A 22,665-nucleotide genomic window follows, 5' to 3' on the forward strand; every position below is an offset into this window, starting at 1 on the left:
AGGGCAGCATGACTCACTATGGCACCCTTGGCCCTCCCTAAGTTTGTCTTCGTTTCCTTCAGGGTCTCGTTGCGACACAAGAAGTTCAGAATCAGTTCAAGATTCATTGGTTTCAACTGGAATAAAGCCAAATAAAAGATTATCTTTAATCTCGAACATTTAGCCTTGATGTCTGTTTCATCCTACACTTAAACATGTTTATTTTTGTTTCAACACAACTATGAATTAACAATGGAAAGACGATTTCTCATGTGTCATGTCCTTAAAGCTAATGAAATCAGTTGCGTTCTTTTATAAACACTGTAAATCCTGACCATGCAGTCAGCAAAGACCTATATGCATGCAATGACATTTACCCATATTTCTTACTGTTATACTACATGGTCACATACATCTGAGAGTACTCTAAAACCAAGTCTCTCTTCAAGAGAACACTTAAAACTCTTGACAAAAAACCTATACATTACCGTTATTGTAAAATGATCATGTCACGTCATTGTCCGTAGCCGCTTATCCCTTTCCATGGGGTTGCGGGGTGTTGCTGCTGGAGCCAATCCCAGCCTTGTCTCAGGGCGAGGGCAGGGTGCTCCCTGGACAAGTCGCCAGTTCATCGCAGGGCCCTCACTGATGAGCAATGTGGGGTTCAATATCTTGCTCAAGGACACTTTGACATGCAGCTCAGCCCTGCCTAGAGCCGGGATTTGAATCAGCAACCTTCTGATCACTAGTCGACCTGCTCTACCCGCTGAGCTACAGCCGCCCTGTAAAATGATCAAGTATTATCAATTATCAAGTACAAAATCTTGGACTTTGATAGCTACCAGTTGTTTTTGGATGACTGTCTCATCTTTAAGGTTTTGAATTGACTAGCCCCTCCACTACTACAGGCCTTCATAAAGAAAAAATATTCCAGAGTAAACACCAGAGCACTGAGTAGAGGAGACTGTGATATACAACGGCGCACGACTAAATCTGGCCAAATGGTGGTATCCATCAGAGGAACACAGTCTTGGAACACACTGCCAGCTCATGTCAGAAACTGTGACAAGACCCCTTAAACAGTGGTTGAAAATAAGCCAGACCTGCTCTCATGGGTAACCACTTCGTCTTTTATACCTTTTGTATGTACTTTAACTTTTATGTGAATTGGGAGTTATTTTTTTTGTAAAATTTTTACATATTTCTTTTTCTCTCTCCTTTTTTTTTGTTGGTGCCATGGTGTATCTGTATGTTATAATACCTGCCTTGGGAGGTTTTGTGGCCACCAACAGGATCTTTGATTTACTGCCACCCTGTGGCCAAAAGTTTCACTTGCACTTCAGTATCTCAAACTCTAGATTAAAGAGCACATTAGCAGGAACTTCACAGAATCCTTCTTGGCTCCTCTCCTTCCATTTCGGTAATTTATGATATTCTGTATATTGCCTGTTGTATGTGACCATGTGTTGGAAAAAAAAATCAATTTAGATATATAAACAAAATATTGTTTATGCAACAGTTTCCTGCCCAGTGTATGATCAGAGGAGATGACGTGATGATGCAACATACACCGATCAGCTGAAATATTAAAACCACTAGACAAATAACACTGACCATCTTGTTACAGTGCAATGTTCTGCAGGGAAACCTTGGGTCCTGGCATTCATGTGGATGCCACTTGACACACACCTCCCATCCACACACCACTGTGGACCAAGTACTCCCCCATGGCAACAGTACTCCCCAATGGCATTTAGTAGATTGCATCACAACAACATAATCAGTAACTATACCAGCTAAGAGATCAGATTTCCCTCATGAATGTCAGTAAAATTCTCCAATGTCAATAAAAACCTCCAAGCCCCAAGCACACTGTTAAATTATTTAATAAGAAAATTCAGAAATCTGTGTTATCAAATTTCACTTACAGCACATTCTTGCCAACATAGAAATATAGGTCTTGTTGTTGGAATAAGGATTGGAAGCTGAACTAGAAAACTATGAAAAAAATCAGTTATTGGTTAATGAGTCTCTCAGCTCTCTGATGGCGGGGGAGCAGCCTTACGCACAGCTTTGGCCAGAGCTTGTTGGATGACCGGGTACAGTTTATAGCATCCCTCAATGCAGGTCCGAACCCCAGCTGTCAGAGTCTCTTCTGCCATTTCTCCATCTGACTGCAGCCCAGAAATCTGGTTCAGGCTGGGGAGGAACGCCACAGTCAGACCGCCTTGGTTCTTGCTGCTGACTGAGCTGTTTTCCTCTGTGTAAGTAGGGTCAACCACGTAAGATGCACCATCCTGGCGGATGGAACAACCAAGCACCAGATCATACATTTCGATCCCTGCATCTGCCAGAGCGAGAGAAGCACATGTGACGGCGTGGGCCAGAACCGATCCGCTGTTCTCAAGAACCATCACGTTGACCTCGATCTGGGAGCGGGGATATTTGTGGAGGCACACAGCTGGCTGCAGACTCTCATGAAGCATCAGGGAGAAGTCTTTGTCCTGGCTTCCCTGGATCCAGGAACCCCTCTCCGGGCAGGAAAATGGGGCGAAACGCATGTCAGTCGTCAACCTGGACAGACAAAGAAAGACAGTTTTGCATGTATGAACTCTTTTTACAGTATCCATCACAGAGACATAATCATCATTGTTCACTTCAAGGGGATAATAGGAAGAAGGGATGTGGACACTTCAGGGCAAACCAAGCTAAACCCATTTCAGAGTCACGTGATTAAAAATGATAAATAACATTACATGGTAAAGATGTTACTTTCTAACTGTTTTTTTAAGGTGTCTTGAGTAAACAATGTAGCCAGAAGCTCTTACTGTCCTTTAAAGCCGACATAAGCTGAAGCTACTTTGGTCAGACCGGGGTTTACTTAGGGAACAAGATTTGAAATTGCACCTGGGCAGTCATTACGTCGTTGAAAATGTGTATTATGTGAATAATTATTACTTGGTCTAGTTTTCACTGATGTACTGTGTGTTTGGCAGCTTAACACATGTAGTTTAGCTTTATGTAACATGTTTCAGTTGCTAATAACTTGAAGATCACTTTAAAGCAAGCGACAGTGAATCCTTGTAATGTGAGTCAACATGCTGCTGGTCATATAAGTAAAACAGTGATCTGCCAAATAAACCACAAGTAAAACAAACTGAATAAATAGATAACACACTTAAAAAATTCACTACTTACCTTCCGCATTTCATGTCGGTCTCATCTTTCCTCTCGGTTTCTCTGGGGCCATAAACGCAGCACATCAGCTTGGTGTTTCCAGACTCGATGTACGCGGAGCCTTTAGCTTGGCTCACCAGTCCGCAGCGGACAAAGACGGGCCGGACGTCCACTTGATCCCGCTGCCGACCGTCCGCTCTGGGGCCGTGCGACGGGAGAGCGCCCGCCGGCTGGCACAGAAACAGAGACGGGCTCTGAGACACTTCTGGGCCGCGTACACGTTTGGTATCAGTCGGCATGGCGCAGTGAATTGTGATGAACCAAACAGCCAGCGGCGTGTGAACTAGTCCGCCGCTCAATAGCTCCCCCGGAAACATATCAAGAACAGAAAACGATTCCGCTGTTGCGTGGCATTAAATTAAACTAAATTAGGTAGAAAATCTCAAATATTTCCGTCTACAATAATGAGCAGTAATATTTCATCGTGATTATGATGTCACAAAATCCCATATTATTGCAAACTTGGTGGTACTTCTCACAATGAATGGACTAAAGCCCAAACACCCAAACTAATACATATAACCACTCTAAATCATTTTAAACAAAATATCTGATTTTATTTTTTTATTTGCGAATATGTTAACAACACGTTTCTTTGCCAAGCAGGGCAACTAAAATGACACCGGTGTCTTTTCAATTGCATCAGCCAAGTCAGGGAAGTTAGTACCACTGATGTGGCGGGCTCTGCTAAGATTGACGGTAGGCTTGTCCAATAGGGATAAAGATTTAACGACGTACCGGTGTGGGCTGACCAATGGCCAGCTGCCATGGGCGTGTTCAGTGGCGCTGTGCTTTCTTTCTGGTTCGAGCGGCGTGGGCTAAAGCAGTGTGTTTGGGAGCTTTTACTGATTCATTCTGCAAGAATAGCGACTTCTGTGAGTATTAACACTTTCTCAAGTTATAGTAGAATAAATAACGCTTAATGTACCATTCAGTAAAGTAGGCCTTTGGTGAGAGCTGTGTGCTAAAATGTCTCTCTCAGGGTTGACCATAAAGAGATAGCCTGTCTAGCTAAGATTTAGCTTGCTAACGTCAGCTTGTCAAGCAAATGCCTGTGTCCAACTTAGCAGTTTACACTCAGCTGATCTGATATTGCGGCATGCTGTTTTTTAGAAACAGTCTGAGCGTAATGATGTCTATGTTTGTATCCATGGCACTATATTATGGGCCAATGCCCTGTGCGCTTGTTTACAGTAGGGGTTTCAAGGTGGCATGGGACAACTGGTTTTAATCAGCATGAGGGAAGTAAATTAACCCCCCGAGAATAACTGTAATATTAGCGTTAAGACCTGCGGATATAACTCATTTAGGTCTTTATTTTAGGGCACTAAAAGCTCCCCAGAATGAGAGAAATCACTTTGCCAAGCTTTGGAGACCAAACACAGCCTGCTCTACAGACTAACTTGGAGTTTGACACAATGGGCAAAAATCTCAGCATTTATAAATTATCACTCACCTGAGCTCCCTGTTAGCCCAGTGATAACAAGTAAGGACCAACTTGTCCTCCTTATTTGTATTCTTATTTGCACCCTTAAACGTGCACAATTCGTCCCAATTTCCCTTTGTCACTCTAGCCTCTATTGTATCCTGTTTTCTCCGTCTTCACTGATGAAGTCTCATCTGACACACAGTTTATTTGAGACAGTCTTCATAGAGGCTAAAAATTTCCACCCCACATGTGTTGTCAGTTGGGTGGTTTGGTAGTCAGGATGGGGACAGTGGCTGTTTACTGTCTGCTTGTTGAGCCCCAGAGAGCTGAAGGCATCAGCTGTGTGGTTTCCTTTCCTATCTAGTTAACACAATGAATGCACTGATGGGAATCAGACTGTGCTGCCTTTTAGTCAAGCCTAACCGTTTATACTGTAGTTATGGCACATGGTTATAAGTCCAAAATAATTTTCACTTAGATATTCAAAGTCTTAAACTTTGCCTCATGCAATGTCAGGTGACATTAAAAGTGGTTGCTTATCAAGTCTTAGGGCTGTTGTTTAGTCATATTTTGTGTTATGAAATGATACAGAGAACCTGACAAAAGTGAAATCCTCTGTAGATGGAATTTTCCAGTGAGGACACACTGAAGTGATAATACAATGCTGCCTTGAAATACATTCAGATCCAAAACAGCTCTATCAGAATCTGTTAAAAGCAGCGCCCTGCAGCGTGACACTCCTTAACTGCCTCACAGGATTCCTGTGTTGGTGTTGCTTTATGAGAAGAGCCAAAGGCCAATTTGTTGAAGGGAAATGACAGAGTAGAGCATCCCGACTAAGGCAGCTTGTTAGGACATGTGGTGGCTGCAAAGGGATATGAAAAATGAAGAAAAAAAAGATGATTAACTGATTGATGGGAATGTAATTGGCAATAATTTTGACAAATGCTGTATCATCATCTGAGTCATATATTAAACAACAGCGTCAAATATTAGCTATTTTGGGCGTCCTTCAGGTGGTGTACTGCTTTTCTTGAAAGGCTAACTGGTTTAACTAGTTTCATGGTAACCATAGACCAAATAACTTAAGTAGTAATGTTCCTCACTGTGGTTATTGAAAAACTGTTTCGTGGGGCCACGTGTAACCTTTTCAGATAACCTGTGAGGGGTAGAATCCACACTGTGATATTAGAGCACCAACCAGTGTTCATGTCATTGTTCATCACATGGAAGAGTGCAACCAGGTGTGACTGACATGACTGGTTTGACAAGGCAACAGATCCTTTAACTTTCCTAGTCTGTGCTCTGCTGACATCCCATCCCTTGAATTAAGTGCTGGCTCAGTCCAATCGGGACATGAGATTCAGACTCACAGTTAGGAAGAAGTACACAATGTGAGCCCACACTTGATGTGCTTTGGTCTTTGCAATTATTAACATACAACAAACTCAAACAGAGTTAAATAAATTCCAACAATGGTGTAATTTTTTGGATGTTTTAATAAATTATTTCGAACACTTTTCTTTAACCAGACCAAATTGTAAGCCTTCTGTATGTTGCCCTATAACTAGGCCTTGCTACCACATTTTCAGAATGGTTTCTGTCTTTTTATTTGCCATGCTGTTGGCTGTAGAATTAAGTTTCATAGCAGTGTTCATGTTGTCACCGTGAGACACGGTCAGGGAACCACAACAGTTTTACTAGACATGCCATAACTACCCACTACAGCTGCCTTTTTCAACATGCTTGATGGTCAAAGTCTATAATTTCCTCTGGTGTGTGTGTGTGTGTGTGTGTGTGTGTGTGTGTGTGTGTGTGTGTGTGTGTGTGTTTTTAAGAGCTGATTCAGAATGGACTCCTCTTTGAGTGCAGCTCAAATCCGCGAGAAGTTCATTGACTTCTTCCGTCGCCATGAGCACCAGTATGTCCACTCATCATCCACCATCCCGATGGACGACCCCACACTGCTTTTCGCCAATGCTGGCATGAACCAGGTACACTATCTATGTGTTTCCAAGTCTTCAACTAATATCTGAGCTTCTCTCCTCCAGGCTGGCTCTTTTAGATGTACCCACTGATTCGCAACATTTAGACTCTGAACACACCTCATGAATTTGCTTCTTGTGCATCCCATTTAGTTTAAGCCCATTTTCCTCAATACCATCGATCCGTCCCACCCCATGGCCAGGCTGCAGCGCGCTGCTAACACCCAGAAGTGTATTCGTGCAGGGGGCAAACACAACGACCTGGATGACGTGGGCAAAGATGTCTACCACCACACCTTCTTCGAGATGCTGGGTTCCTGGTCCTTTGGGGACTATTTCAAGGTATTATACTGACATCGTTTGTGTCTCTTTTTTTGTCTTTCCTAATTGAGTTATGATACAGTACATCGGCAGATAGTTTGTAATTTTTGATTTAAATATAAAAACGTAACAAACAATAGCAGGGCTTCCCCAGGAAAATTTTACAACTGAACTTTATCCAAATATTTTTCTTCTAATACCACAGTTGATTGCTGTGTATGTTTTTAGGTGTGTGTGTTTTCTGTTCAACATTCTGATACAGTTTGGAGAAACCACGAAGAAACTAGCATAATTTATGTTTTAATAATTACATTACGCTTCTGCCTTGTTGTCCTCTCTGTCTCTTTTCATCATTCCACCACCCTCTGCAGCAACTGGCCTGTAAGATGGCCTTGGATCTGCTGACCCAGGAGTTTGGAATTCCCATAGAGCGTCTTTATGTGACTTACTTTGGGGGTCATGCTGATGCAGGCCTGGAGCCCGACCTGGAGTGCAGACAGATCTGGATCGACCTAGGGTGAGCATTTCCTTCCATTCTCGAAGCAACTTTTAGTAATTACTGCCCACTGGGATTCCATTTTCTTTATCTCCTGGGAGGACCTGCACCCTCCTCTAAAAATTATTTACAGCTCTTTCTCACAGATCTTGCATTTCAAGTCATGAAGACCTGTTTGAAGTAAATGGGTGATGTTGTGTGATCATTTCCCGCGGAACTGCCTACTCCTCCCCCAGTCCCACTGAGCCAATTCACTGCCTACAGCAATGGCCCAGAAGATTTTCTCTCTCACCACGACTCCACCTCTCTTTAGACCTCATACATGACACCTTTTTCCACTTGGTGTTTCAATAGTGCAATTATCTACCATGTAGTTATTTATTAAAGTTTTCAGTTGAGATTCCTTCACTTAACACTCTTTACTCCCTTTATCTTTGTGTCTACTTACAAAAAACAGATCACTGGTCCTGCTAAAGCAGCTCTAACATAGGGGGGAGAGCAAATACACCTGAGATGTTTTACATGATTGCTTTGCTTCTTCTGATTTCAAAAATGATAATGTTTTTCTGTTGTTTTTGTAGCCTTTCATCTTAGTTTATGTTTATTTGATTTTTTTTTATCTGTCTTTCTTCATTTTGTGTCTTCTGTGTAATTATGTTTTAACAATAACAGAATCATTTATTGATCTTCAGATGGTAAATTCAGGTTTTAAGCAGCACAAGGACAGAAATAGATACAGATAAATAGCAAAGTAAACAATATATAGTTTTTATATATATATATATATATATATATATATATATATATATATATATTATATTATATTATATTATATTATATTATATTATATTTATATTATATTATAGTATGGTATATATCATTAAAATTAGAAAAGTAATAAAAATAGAAACTATACTAGAGCAATTGAACTCAAAATTACAAGATAAAAGAGGCATAGTGAGGAAGTCTTTAATAGCTTTGTGAGGTTGTAATACACATAAGTTATGATTCTTATTTTGTCTGTAAAATCTAGAAATCAGAAATATGATATATTACGTAATTAAACAGTATAAAATGTATCCAATATACTTATATTTTTATTCAGTATCATATAGTAGAAGGTAATGTAATGTAATCATGGCCCTAATTTTCACACAACTTCATTGTTGCCTTTGAACAGAATTGATTTAATTTGCTTAAAATCTTCTCTATCTGCTCATGTGTTGTTCTCTCAGGATGGAGGAGGCTCGTATCCTCCCAGGTAGCATGAAGGATAACTTCTGGGAGATGGGAGACACCGGTCCCTGCGGCCCCTGCAGTGAGATCCACTACGACCGCATCGGAGGAAGGGACGCTTCTCACCTGGTGAACATGGATGATCCCAATGTTCTGGAGATCTGGAACCTGGTGTTTATCCAGTTCAACAGGTAACAGATAAACGCAGAGACCCTAATGAGGGTCTGTTAAAAGATCTTACATAAACAGTCTGTCTGCACTAAGTTATTGATTTGTAGATGTATCTTTGTTCTAGCTATATGTGTTGCAGAATAAACGAAGAAGCACATTTATTTCTCTATCCACATTGTTCACAGGTTTTCTGGTCAAACTGATTCACTTAGGTTATTTACAGTTGTTTTAAGATATAATCTCATTTGTTGTGGTGCACTGTGGGTAAAATGGTAAAATCTTTGTGGTTCATTGTATTTGTCTGTACGTTCATGCTAACGACTCGTGGTCAGAGTTCTGAGGCAAAAATAAGTCAGTAAAAACAAAAGAACCAAGAGCTGTAAGCATGAATAGAGTGGAATAGAATATTCCTTTATTGTCACTATACATATGTACAACGAAATTGTGAATGGCTTTCTCCTCTGGTCAGTTGAAACAAAAAGTGCAGAGTAAAAAGGAGAAGGTATTACAAATATATATAGTAAAAATATATGCATATATACAGCAAAAAAAGAAAAGTAGAATGGTGTAAAAATATTAGATGTAGCAACTTTAACACTGTTATTTTGCAAAACAGTGGCGGTGCAAGATACAGAGTCTGTGGATGGGATTGTTCATTATGGGGGTGCATGGAGGTCTCAGCTCTGGGGTAGAAGTGTGTCTCAGTCTGCTGGTGGTGTGAAGTGACCGCTAATAAATTCCTTGGACAGTTCTTGTCTTCCTGCATCATCAGCGTCACATGGACCCTCAAATTCTGATGTCTTGCGGCAAGTCAGCAGTTTTACTGGCTGTTTATGTGTCTGTTTATGTTCTCTGATCTCATGAAGTGCTCATTTGGAATAATTGATTTTTAGTTGAAGCAGGAACTCAACTTAATCTAATGATTAGGTTGTTCTGTGTGGTCCCACCGGTGCACTTACTTTTTTAATGAGGAGCTCTTGACATAGATGCAGGAGGACACAAGAGCAGTGCACTTCTGTTTTTATTTTCTGAATGATCATCAAAAATCCCTGCAGACATTTGTGGGTGCACATACCCGTTACCATGGTTACGAAAAAAATCTATTTATATACACAAATATTTACGATCCTTATACAGATTGTTAAAAGATAGATTGCTTGACTGTTTCAAAGATCATCACATACATTTTAGTATAGTTTAGCATTTGAGTTCAGGCTTGTACGTACAATATCAGCATAAAGTCCTGTTGTTGCCTTGTTTCACTTTCAAACCTAACAAACTGGTGTCAAAGCCAGCAGACCCACCTCCTCAGGTTATCTTGGTGTGGCTGTTTTAACCTCAGAATTAGATTTTCAGATTCCACATTAGCTCAACCAATTCAAACCAAAGAGGCAAACTTAAAACCAAACTAAATCAAGTGTTCACAGTGTTGATTTTAGTCTCCATGCAGGTGATTGCTCAAAATGTTTTTGCTCATGTTTCTTAAAGTATTACTGAATAGTTTTTTTTTTTGGCCAATATATCTGATCAACAGCTAAGTGAACAAAACACTCACAAACCCGCTCTGCATACAGGCCTGTAACCTGTTGAGTGGACTATGTAAAGAATGTTCAGATGATCACTGGCTTTGTGATGAAATGAACCTGCCCATAAAGTGAGATCAGCTGATAGTGGAATTTGGACACACCTAATCTACCTAATTGTCTGAGCTCTACAATAGAAGCAAAAAACCTGTTTAGTGGGATGTGTATAACCTTAATCTGGTTTTACATGTTTACACAAATAATGAATGTCCAAAATAATCCAAAGTTTGACTTGAACCAAACAAAACAGTTTGATCCTCCTTTAACAATCATTCATATTCTGATCAATTAACATGTGTTCCTGTTTTTGCAGAGAGTCTGAGACTGAGCTGAAGCCTCTGCCCAAGAAGAGCATCGACACAGGGATGGGTCTGGAGCGTCTGGTGTCTGTCCTGCAGAACAAGATGTCCAACTATGACACTGACCTTTTCATCCCGTACTTTGAAGCCATTCAGAAGGTATGGAAATGCCTCAGATTTGTGTAATTGTATGGAGGCCTTAACAGGATAGAAAGAGCATACATGTCAGCTACCAGGTACACCCTGATACAGAATATTGCAGGTCTGATGAGGGAGGACCTATTAACTCAAGAACCCGATGCATCTGGTTCCTTGGCACTGAATTAGTTTTTCGGTCAATGTCTCATTTTTGCCATTAGTCAATTTACAGTTTTTAGCTATAATAATTTTTGCTTGCAGAGAAATAGATCATTGAGCCATCTAATCATTTGCTGTTTTATCGCATGGTTCAAGGTAACCACAATGGTCTTTGCTATGTGATTGTACTTGTGTGTGTTTGTAGAGATAAAATTGACGTATTGATAAAAGCTACATTCATAATGGACTTTTGCGGCAGCAATGTGATCCAAATCCCCTCCTGAGGTGGTGTAAGAAACATGGTAAATATAATGCTGTGACTCCTGACCAAGCGTAAATGTCAAAAATATGATAAGAAATACAAATAGTGATTCAGTCAGAAGAACTACTTCACTTTGCGTTCAGGAGGAAAGTAAATGCAGAAAAAGGATTAGAAATGGGTTAGGATGATCTTTAGCATATTTACTCAAAATCCAATAAACTAAGCCAATGTTCTGGGCATACATCAGAAATAAAGTAATAAAGGTTTGGAGCCACTGATTTTATACACATTTAAAAATATCATTTCATTTCAGGGTACAGGTGCTCGACCCTACACCGGTAAAGTAGGTGCTGAGGACGCCGACGGTATAGACATGGCCTACCGTGTGCTCGCTGACCACGCCCGCACCATCACCATTGCCCTATCAGATGGCGGTCGGCCTGACAACACAGGAAGAGGGTGAGACATGCCAGAGCAGTAAACAGGATTATAATTACAAAGCTAAAATAACAAAAGCATAGGCACTATCTGTATCCACTGGATGCTGTTATTTGTGGATATCCAAAACAATTTTACTGAACTGTTCTGTACTACATCATAATGTTTTGTTGTTTCCGCCATGTTCAGCTATGTGTTGAGGAGGATCCTGCGTCGTGCTGTCCGTTATTCCCATGAGAAGCTTGAAGCTCAGAAAGGATTTTTTGCCTCTCTGGTGGATGTGGTGGTCGAATCCCTGGTGAGATAATTGAGAATATATTTATATTGAGAATTATTATTAATTTAAAATATTAAACACAAAAAGTACATTCTTACATCCACCTTATGACAAGTAAAGCTAAATTGTGACATCTGAGTTTCTGCATCTCTCCATCTCCCCTCTGCTGCCCTTTCTCTTCACCCATCTCATCTCTCTGCTTCTCCTTCCCATCCCTTTCTCACCCCACCTTCTTTCACTTTCACTCTCACTCTGCAGGGTGATGCCTTTCCAGAGCTGAGGAAAGACCCAGAAATGGTGAAAGACATTATTAATGAGGAGGAAGTGCAGTTCCTCAAAACCCTCAGCAGGGGACGCCGTATCCTCGATAGGAAGATCATGAGTCTGGGAGACTGCAAGATCATCCCAGGTGAGACTGCTTATGGAGAAGTGTTGCCTCTTGCTAAATGGTGAGAGAGGGTCGTCCAGTAATCGGAGGGTCGGTGGTTCGAACCCCCAGCTGCATTTTGAAGCATGCTTGAGCAGGATGTGCAATTGGCACCTTGGGTCAGTGTATGAATGTGTGTGAGAACGGGTGAATGTGAGTGTTGTAAAACACTTTGAGCGATCAGGTCTGGAAAAGTGCCATCGAAATGGAAGTCTGCTTACTGTTACATGTCGCGCATTGATGATCTGGTTGGAAAGAGCTTACACTTTTCCATTTGTATTTAAATATCAATCTGCATATTAAGTTATCAAAAAAATCTGTGACAGCTTTTTTAAATAAAAACATCAGTATGCCAATTTTATTTCCATTCTTCAGTCATCCTCTAATCCTTACTTTACTTTATTTCACTGCTCACCAACCACAGCACTTATGCTATCACTCCCTCCCTCCATTTCTTTTTTCTTTTAATCCCATAAGAATGCATTTGTTGGCATTATAGATTGGTCTCTCACCTTCATTGATCCAAAGTACAAGTCGAAAACAGAGTCCTTGGATTTTTGGAATTGCAGTATTGACACTTGTGACGTTGCAACTTTTCACCTATTGATCGAAATAATGGCTTCATCATTTTGTAAGAATAAAATTCATAGTTTGCGGGAGTCGTCTCTTTGCATCACCAAGAAGTTATATATTCTATATTTTATAGTTTAGACACTGTTTAATTATGTACAAATCCTCATATCCGTCAATTATAAATCTAAGCACGCTGTACAGTATATAGAGCTAATAAATACATATACTGTACATAAAAACATATGTCATGTATATTCTGGGGTGACCAATCTGCCATATAGTTGAAGTTGCAAACATAGAGGTCACCACTGATATTACACTCTGTAATGGATCTTTTTTGTCCGTGCTTATGCATAACCATGGTGAAATGTTGTAGTGCAGGGACCTGCAAGAACCCTCACCTAATGAATAATGAAGGCAGGAGCTCCAAATATGCATTTTTTTTAAAATTCCAAGCCATGAAAAAGAGCCTGAGAGAAGAGCTCTGTAGCAGTGAAGGCATCTGTGGGGACTATCTGCAGTTCACAAAGTTTTCAACTTTGTTCTAGCACACTAAATCACTGGGCTGGAGCAGCAAAATGTAGTCTTGTTACATGTTAAAATGGTAACAACAAAGAAAACAAAAAGGAGAAATTTGGAGATATCAAGTCCATATATACTTTACATGCTCAAAAAGGCACCTCCTCACGTTATTGTTTGCACTGCCAACAGTATAGCCATTTAATATTGTGTCTTATCCTTATATTAATCACTCTATTTAATCTATCGCTCTTTGCACAATGGTGTTCTTGTTTAACATTTACAGTATATTAACAGTGTGACTGCCTATTTCCATCCATCTTCCTGAAAAAAGAACTGTGTGTAACATTGAAAGCAACTTGAAACTGAACTCACATTCCTAGATTGTGAACACAGTAAAGCTTTTTTGTCATTGTTGCTCCAAACAAACACCTCATCTTGATGTCTATGTTTCCAGGTGACACGGCATGGCTGTTGTATGACACATACGGCTTCCCTCTGGACCTGACCTCCCTCATCGCAGAGGAGAAAGGCATGGCCGTGGACTTGGCTGCATTTGAAGAGGAGAAGAAGGCAGCACAGGTGAGGAGGTGGAAGAAACGGAGGAGGAAAGGTTACTGATTGTTTGAATTTGGCCAGACTGTTCTGTGAGGGGAAACCTGACTGAACAGTGGTTTGTGTCCCGGGGTACATCATTTTGCCTTCTGTCAGCGCTGTGTAGTATTGCACTGTAAGTTAGAATCAGGAGTCATGCACCTGCTGTTTAAATAAACCCTCATCTATTTTACAGCACAGTATCAGTCCCCTATTTGATTTTGCAAAGAGATTTATTTTCTAGTTTTATGCAGATTGAGACTGCTGTCTGAACTGTCTGTATACATGATGATTCTACAGTCTGACACACTATGCTTATATGTCTTACTTATCCTGTCATGTATTAGGCACAATCTCAGTTAGTTAATACAACACAATAGACTTGCAGTAAGTCCTTTGTGAAGCTTGTAAACTTTGCTTTTGTTCATGATAATCAGAGAGACATGGGTTCAAAGAGTTTGAACATGAGAGGGTGACAACACAGACTGATCAGTGTAAGCTTTACAAAGAACGCATGATGTGTTGTCACATTAGATTGTACAAGTGGAAATTTTAGTATCAGTACACAAGTGACTGAGACCACGTTTTTGTGAAAGTGCATGCACTTTTGCACTCTCGTGTTGTTGCGTTGTATGCTCTAATAGGAACAAAACCAATTCATGGAAAAATACATGTAGGGAAACCAGCCAATTTATGTTTTTGTTTGGTTGTATACATTCAGGTTTTATTTACAAAGGTTTAAAATGTTGCACTTGTCCAAGTTAAACTACAGATTAGGAAGAACAAAAAATATGATTTGCTTTGCCTCTCAATAACTGTAGTTATGTCACTTCTCAAAAAATGTTTCCTTAGTTTCTCGTTTACAAAATATTCAAGTTGTGTGTCCATTGAACTGACCGTTGTAGATTTTGTGTTTATAACCAAATAACAACACAGTTTGTTTGTGCGTATGTGTAGTTGAAGTCTCAGGGTAAGGGTGCAGGAGACGAGGACCACATCATGTTGGACATCTACGCCATCGAAGAGCTGAGAAACAAAAATATACCCGCCACAGATGATTCTCCCAAATACAAATACACTGCTGATGAAGACGGCAAATACGGTCAGTGATTTAACCTCTCACAAAGGAAAAGTTGAGCTTCAGTTGCTATATCTTCAGGAAATTCACTCACTAACCATCATCGTCTGCATGTCTAGAATTTGAGCAGACCTCAGCAACAGTGCTGGCCCTTCGCCGTGACCGCGCCTTCTGTGATGAAGTGACCACGGGTCAGGAGTGCGGAGTACTGCTGGACCAGACATCCTTCTATGCTGAGCAGGGTGGACAGACATTTGACGAGGGCTACATGCTCAGAGAGGACGATGGAACAGGGGATGTAAGTGCAATGTTTAAATGGAAAAAAGTTGGTGCAACAAGTGGATGGGTGACTGCTTCTCAGTGGTTTTAAAGGGCTCCACTAATGCTGTTTGAGAACATCATAAGGTCTGAGGCATTAAGAAATTAGGTTAATTTTCAGAGTGTAAGTTGCTTTTTCCCCAAACCATGCAGTGATCACATTGCAGGTAAAACAATTTACAGTCTCATATAGGTAAAAAAAGGAAAAGCAAAACATTGCATTCTGTTTTTATATATGCTCTGCTGCCTCCACACTTTTTTGGAGTGTTTCTGGACTGATGGGTCTGATAGTTGGTGGAAATAATCCCTGCAGGCAAAAAACCCTCTGCCAGTCGACTGAGACTGCCAAACAAAATAACACAATTTGGACAAGAGAATAGATGTAAAATGATAAATTGCTCACATCTGTCTCTGGATGAGAACCTGATCGGCATGAAACACATTCATATCACAGTTTGCAGAAGACCATCTGTCAAGAAGTATATTCAGATGTCAGTCTTTTGTATGTGTATATACTGTTTTCAAAAAAATTTGACGGGAACAATCTCTGTCTTGGTAAGTCTTAGTGTTCTGTTCGACATGTTCATGTTTGACATCCTCAGAGCACTTCTGACATTTTGAAGCATGAGTTTTATCATTTTAGTGTCCAAATGCTACAACACACAATGCATCAGCAAGAAAAAAAAAACTTGTCTGACCACGTTGTCTCGCCATCTGTCTTTGTTTATTTGCAGCGGATGGAGTTCACAGTGAAGAATACCCAGGTCCGAGGAGGGTACGTTCTCCATGTGGGGACAGTCTATGGCACGCTGAAGGTTGGAGACCAGGTCACCTTACGTTTAGATGAGGTGAGAACATATGTAGTATACCACTTAAATTACTCTATATTGTTAATTATTGGTCAGTTAAATAACAAGAAAATAAGCTTTTTTGACACATCTTCAGGAGCTTTTGCTGTGATCTACCTGGTTAATTGGCTCTTGATTAAGCTCTGGTTTGTTTATCCAACAATAATTATTATTTTCAGGCTCGTCGAAGACCCATCATGAGCAACCACACTGCCACACACATCCTAAACTTTGCCCTGCGGGGGGTTTTGGGAGAAGCAGACCAGAGGGGCTCACTGGTCGCTGCCGACCGCCTACGCTTTGACTTCACTGCTAAAGGTGCCCTGAGCACAGGGGAGGTCCGGCGGACTGAGGAGATTGCTTGTGCCTTGATAAGAGAAGCCAAGGTCAGTGGAACTCACACAAGATGGTCTTTAGATATGTATTTACTTGTATTTATTCTTAATGATGTTGATGAACTAACTGAACATCTTCTGGTCTCCCTGAAAAAGAGATGAGAAAAGGACATGATTACTGAACTTTCAATCCAGATTGATGTCATACATGGCCTTGCGTCTTTCATAACAATGGATTTTTCTTTTATTTCAATCTGGTAATAGTCATGAATAAAACTCCATCAAAGCCCTCAGTTGACAGTGCTTTCTCTCCAATATTTTGCTCTCTGCAGACGGTTTATGCCATGGAAGCCCCTCTTGCACAAGCCAAGGCCATTCAGGGTCTGCGCGCTGTATTCGATGAGACCTACCCCGACCCTGTCCGAGTTGTGTCTATCGGTATCCCCGTTGAGGAGCTGTTGAAGGACCCCGACAGCGCTGCTGGTTCTCTCACCTCTATTGAGTTTTGTGGTGGAACGTGAGTATGATGCCTCATTTAGTTTCTGCTTTGTTGTGACAGAAGATACCAACTGTCATGGTGCAAATAAATCCTCTGCATCTTAGTTGACTTGGATTCACCAAATGCGTACTGAAAAACTCTATGGCAACAGAACTCATGTGGAAAATGTTTACATGTTGTTTATGAATAGCCCTGGTTCAACAACGGAGCATTTAAAATCCCAAATGTCAGGTGTGACAGATTCTTGTTTTCGGAAAATAGAACATCACAGATGTGGTTACAGTGAAGGGAAAATGAAAACGCACTGAAATTCAGATTTCTTGTTCCCTGTCTTAAATGTCAGTCTAAAGCAGAGACGACCATATTTCATTAGTGCAGAAGCAGTGAGGCTGAACGTACACACTCCTGACAGTAGCTGTGCGTCATTACACATGGTGATGGTGTTTACTGACTGCATTTTCAAAGTCTCAAATGTTTGTGAAAAGGAGTGAAGTAGCAGAACAAAAACACATGACCGGGTGGAACATTGAAACCCGTTTGCACTTTTCTTACATGAGGTCCTGCTTTGATGTAAGTGCATGTTCACCATTATATCTGAAGTGTTGCTGGTTTTACTGTGTGTTCTGCAACTCTCATAAACATGGAGATGTAGAGACATCTCTGATTAAATGACTTCATCTGCATGAAGTTTTCTGAAGTATCAGATGTGCCCTGTGGTGGTGTGTAAAGTGGAAACCATTAATTGGATTTGTGGGTCTTGATGGTGAGACGGCCGTGTCCCTGTGCGGAGAATGCCTTGAACATTTTGTAGAGCTCAATCCAGTGATTAGACTTGCTTCACTGACTTTTGCAGTGTCTGCGCCTTGCTGTAAAATTCACCTGAATGCCAAGACGTCCCCGCTCTAACATAAATTATAGCAGGAATTTTTTATTAGATTACCGTCTGAGTCAAAATGATTTCTGAGCGGTATTTTATGTGCACAGGTGTTGAAATGGACTCAGGAGGAGACATTTACATCAAGCTTGCTTTTTTTTTTTTTTTTTAGGTGCATGTCTGACCATTTTATGCTGCTTAATGTTTGAAAATATTCCTCTCGAGTACACTGATGTTGTCTTTGATGCTGTTTTAATCTGCAGCCACTTCAAAGAGCCCCTTTTATTCCTGCCGCTGTTGTTGTGTCATGTTTTCTCTCCTGCTCGTGTTCCTCCTTCTCCTCACCCCTCTCCCTCTCAGCTGCCTCCCACAGTTGGATAACACTGTTCATAATGTGCTGTTGCTTTGTGTTATCTGCAGCCATCTGCAGAACTCAGGTCACGCCTCGCCGTTTGTCATCGTCTCAGAGGAGGCCATTGCTAAGGGCATCCGCCGCATTGTTGCTGTGACAGGAGCAGAGGCCCAGAAGGTACAACACACACACAGACACACACGTCAAGCGCTATTGTGTTCATATGCGACCATCCACCCACACTTGCACAGAAATGAGTTAAGTTTTTGAGAAAATCGATCACTTACTTTGGCATATTGATGGTCAAATTATCAGACATTTTCTTGAGAGAAAAACCTAACTAATTAAATGGTGATGTGTCTCAGTTGAGGAACTATGACTTATTTGGGTCTCTGGTGTGAAAAAGCACCCAGGTGATGAAAGTTTAATGAAGCTTGTTTTTTGTCTTTCGGTGAACTTGGATGTAGATGGGAGCATTTTGTATTTTTTCCCCTCTACCCAGGCTCTGGGGGCAAATTAATCTTTACTATTTTTAGACAACAATTCCTGTTTGATCCTCCTCTGTATCTTTTTCTAATTTTGCCTTTTAATCTTCCTTCTCACTTCCCCACTCTGCCCCTCTGTTCGCTCTTTGCACTTGTTTCATGCCTCCGTGTCTCACATCCTCCAGGCCCAGAGGAAAGCCGACTCCTTGCACCAGTCGTTGTCCGCACTGGGAGACAAGGTGAAGCAGCAGAAAACCCCAAACAAGGACATGCAGAAGGAGATCGCTGACATGACGGAGGTAAATGGCATTTCTGTTCAAAGGGCATCCCAGCAGAACAACTTTGTGTGGTGGTGTCAACATGTCTGTCCTCTCTATAGTCAATAGGCACTGCTGTGATCTCCCAGTGGCAGAAGGATGAGATGAGGGAAACCCTAAAGGGCCTGAAGAAAATTATGGACGACCTGGACCGCAGCTACAAGGCTGACATCCAGAACAGAGTCCTGGAAAAGACCAATGAGGTGATCCAAAGCAACCCCAACCAACCACTGCTCATCATGGAGATGGAGACCGGAGCCTCTGCTAAGGTGAGAGGACTTTAAACAACCTCCAAAATTATATGTCTGGAAAAACAGACTGAAATTATGTAGCTGAATGAAGATGCTACATATACATGCAAGAAGAAAACTTTAATCCAAACCCCAAGACTTCATCTGCATCAGGAACAAAAATAAATGCGTGCACACAGTATCAGAAATTCAGTTTATCTCTGCAGTATTGCACATTTTCTCAGGCAGCCTCATGGCTTATCTGCTCGTTATATTGCCACGGGACCAAATCAGCTCAGTGGCCCATTAATTCTGACCTTGAGACATCAATAGTGCTGATTAGGAGACTTTACTATTTCTTCTCTCCCTGTTTCTACTCTCCCCCTCCTTCTCTCCTCCTTTTTCGTCCTTCACTACTTCTCCCCCTCCGTCTATCTCAGGCGCTGAATGAGTCACTGAAGCTGCTGAAGAAAAATTCCCCTCAGACCGCTGCCATGCTCTTCACTGTTGACCCCGACGCCGGCAAGATCACCTGCCTGTGTCAAGTCCCACAGGTAACACACCTGTTCATTCAGTCGCACAGTGTGCTGGGCCTAGAACACGTCTGACCGCACCCTTGCCCCCTTGTCTTTCCAGGATGTGGCCAACCGTGGTCTGAAGGCCAGCGAGTGGGTTCAGGAGTTGTGCCCCCTGCTCGATGGCAAAGGAGGTGGCAAGGATATGTCAGCCCAGGCCACAGGCAGGAACACGCAGTGCCTGCAGGAGGCGCTACAGATTGCCAACGAGTTTGCACGGCTTAAACTGGGAGAGCATTAAGAGCGAGCGAGGTGTCTGTAGGGGGTGGGGGTGGAGAGAGCAGGAGAGGGGGTTGCGGTGAAGTTGAATAAAAGGTGCTGGTTGAGTCTTAGCTAAGTTACAAATCAAACTTTTCCTGTTGGCATTTCCTCTCCTCTTTTCCTCTCCCTTTGGTTCAGAAAAGATAAGAAAGCAAACAAAACTCGTGTTTCTTGCTGCTGACATGTTAACAGACCACTGACACTCAGCCAGCTGTAAATGAGCCACTTCTATATTTATTGGAGCAACGATTGATGACTTTACCCAGTAAAAAAAAAACATCCCTGTGGAATCTGCTTGAATATATGGGTGTTAAGGGAAAGAGGCCAGCAGATGTCTTTTCTTTGCATGCTTGTGTACAGGGGAAAAGAAAAGCAGTGTACTTGTAATTGATTTTAGCCTCCTACAAGTGCTGTAGTTTCAGCTTTGGATTCCTGTTCTCAGCACAAAGTTGGCTCTTGGTAAACTTCCACCCTGCCTCTGTGGTTGTTTCATCTCACTGTGGTCTTCTTGTCTATTTAAAAACAGCCCCCAAAGCACTTGGTCTCTCCCTCTTGTTCAGGGCTGCTTTGAACCATTGGCTTCTTGTACTACTTAAGCTCAGCACTCTGAAAGTGTGGAAAGTCAGCTAATCTCTTAAATGATTTAGGTTCAGTGTACACAGTATGTCCTTTGTTGGCTTAAGACTTTTGATGTGATCTCTGACCAGTGGCTCCGTCCATCTGTGTGAGCGAAGGCCTGATTTCTCTCCTGTGGCTGGTTGGACTTCAGTTGTACGAGCAGTAGCTGTATCAGTCTTGCTTTTGAAATAACGAGCCATTATCTGACATACGTTGACGGGTTTAATTAAGTAAATTAATAATTCACTAACTGTATAAAATGATCATGAACTTTTCCACAATTAATCTGTGTAATTTCATTTTGCTGACATTTAATAATTGATTGAATGCAGAATGTTGAAAATGTCTTTTATCATTGTAGTTGTTCCTTGTCAGAGAAATGTCATGTTATGGGAATGGAATAAAAACGACCGCTAAATGCTATGTGTCTACCTGGTTCTTATTAAATGTCTGATATATTTGTATTAATGATTAGGTACAAACAGAGTTTATTCTGAGGTATTTGCTGAGTTCAGTGGTGATCGATTACACTGCAAGGTCAGGCTGAGATAATTTGCTGTGGATCACTGAACAAAAATAATTGAGGTATAAATTAATTTGCCAATTCTAGGACCACTCATTATTAACCCTGTACCTGTCCATGGCTGATGTCGTCGTTATAATATTGGTATATCATTCTTAATGTGCAATAATATTTCTTGGCCACTTTAGGGCAGCAGAAACCAGCAATAGACAATTCTGACGTGTCACCTTCAAGTTGATATGCAGCAAACGGCACCTTTTTGACACGTCCTGCAGTAAATCCACTATTAATTCCTTTTAGCCTCGGGTTTTATTCCTCACTAACGCCTGAGAAAAAGATGGCTCTAGTTTAAAGGATCAGTTCCCACAAAATGAAAACCAGTCATTATCTTGACACCCCCATGCTGATGGAAAGTTGGATGAGGTCTTGTACTTCACAAATCATGTCTTGGGGTGCCCGCTAGCTCAGGTGGTTCAAGAGAATGCTGCAGTGCTGTTTTGCTGTGAATCTCCTGAAACATTTTGCAGGCCAAGAAACGACAGACATTCCATCTCGGCATGGGGGTCAGCAGATAACACCTGCACTTTTGGGGGGTGAATCTATCCTTTAATGGGCAATGACATTAACCGGTTTGTCTGTCAGCCTTTTTTTTTTTTTTGCTGATGAGAGCAGCGAGAGTCAAACCAAAACACAAATGTTGTTGACTGTAAACCTAAAACACTGAGCAAATCTGTGGGCCATTGTTGATTGCTTTAAATGTTTGTTTTGCAGTTGAAAGAACTAAAGTAAGCCACTGCTTTCCTTTTAAAGATACATCCATCCACCCATTATCTGCACCCGCTTATCCAGTGCAGAGTTGCTGGGGGCAGGAGCTGGTCCCAGCTGATACCAGGAGAGTGGCGGGGTACGCCACCAAGTAACCTAACCTGCACGATTTTTGGACTGTGGAAGAAAGCTGGAGCACCAATACATCTGTTTTGCATTTGTTAGGAATTCAACACTGTTTTCCCCACCAGAAATCATGATGCGGTCCATGAAAAAGATGCAGATCAGAGGGTGTAGCTTGTCTCTGAAGAATGGAGTGGGACTTGATGGGGGTGGAGTTTGTTCTCCTCAGGTGGTGGACCCCAGAGGAGGCAAAACAACCCCAGACTTGAATATTCCCACCACCATGTTTCAGTGTGGGTTTGAAACACCGTGGTATAATTCTCTCTTGTGTTCTCTTGACA

The 22,665-nt window shown here is 41.4% G+C and overlaps 2 protein-coding genes across 3 annotated transcripts; one reads left to right on the forward strand and one right to left on the reverse strand.

The window, feature by feature from the left end:
- Window positions 1-1,847: 1,847 nt before the first annotated feature.
- Window positions 1,848-3,728, reverse strand: exosc6 (exosome component 6). The gene is made up of 2 exons (XM_037108555.1): window positions 3,178-3,728; window positions 1,848-2,553 (listed from the first exon to the last, which is right to left on the reverse strand). The coding sequence occupies exons 1-2, from the start codon at window positions 3,531-3,533 to the stop codon at window positions 2,013-2,015; spliced, it is 897 nt and encodes a 298-aa protein (XP_036964450.1). The 5' UTR covers window positions 3,534-3,728; the 3' UTR covers window positions 1,848-2,012.
- A 224-nt stretch (window positions 3,729-3,952) lies between these two features.
- aars1 (alanyl-tRNA synthetase 1) lies at window positions 3,953-21,334 on the forward strand. Of its 2 annotated transcripts, none has more exons than XM_037106414.1 (20): window positions 3,953-4,091; window positions 6,484-6,639; window positions 6,784-6,972; window positions 7,323-7,468; window positions 8,683-8,874; window positions 10,751-10,895; window positions 11,609-11,754; window positions 11,923-12,031; window positions 12,269-12,419; window positions 13,987-14,111; window positions 15,081-15,225; window positions 15,321-15,499; window positions 16,254-16,367; window positions 16,547-16,753; window positions 17,035-17,219; window positions 18,496-18,604; window positions 19,098-19,211; window positions 19,292-19,498; window positions 19,900-20,013; window positions 20,096-21,334. In XM_037106414.1, exons 2-20 carry the CDS (start codon window positions 6,496-6,498, stop codon window positions 20,273-20,275), a joined length of 2,901 nt encoding a protein of 966 aa, XP_036962309.1. In that variant the 5' UTR covers window positions 3,953-4,091; window positions 6,484-6,495; the 3' UTR covers window positions 20,276-21,334. The 2 variants fall into 2 exon arrangements, with proteins under 2 accessions (XP_036962309.1, XP_036962310.1); XM_037106415.1 differs by having other exon boundaries at window positions 3,978-4,091; window positions 6,495-6,639.
- Window positions 21,335-22,665: the final 1,331 nt, after the last annotated feature.

Source organism: Acanthopagrus latus, chromosome 8 (assembly GCF_904848185.1).
Source record: "Acanthopagrus latus isolate v.2019 chromosome 8, fAcaLat1.1, whole genome shotgun sequence".
In the NCBI taxonomy this organism is placed as follows: domain Eukaryota; kingdom Metazoa; phylum Chordata; class Actinopteri; order Spariformes; family Sparidae; genus Acanthopagrus; species Acanthopagrus latus.

What these genes read in the sequence shown, in the direction of transcription:
- exosc6 (XM_037108555.1), bottom strand. Translation starts at nt 3,533, where the DNA reads ATGTTTCCGGGGGAGCTATTGAGCGGCGGACTAGTTCACACGCCGCTG. An exon ending in ACCGACATGAAATGCGGAAG is followed by an intron (nt 2,554 to 3,177) that starts GTAAGTAGTGAA and finishes TTGTCTGTCCAG; the next exon opens with GTTGACGACTGACATGCGTT.
- aars1 (XM_037106414.1), top strand. Translation starts at nt 6,496, where the DNA reads ATGGACTCCTCTTTGAGTGCAGCTCAAATCCGCGAGAAGTTCATTGAC. An exon ending in TGATGAAGACGGCAAATACG is followed by an intron (nt 15,226 to 15,320) that starts GTCAGTGATTTA and finishes CTGCATGTCTAG; the next exon opens with AATTTGAGCAGACCTCAGCA. An exon ending in CCTTGATAAGAGAAGCCAAG is followed by an intron (nt 16,754 to 17,034) that starts GTCAGTGGAACT and finishes TGCTCTCTGCAG; the next exon opens with ACGGTTTATGCCATGGAAGC.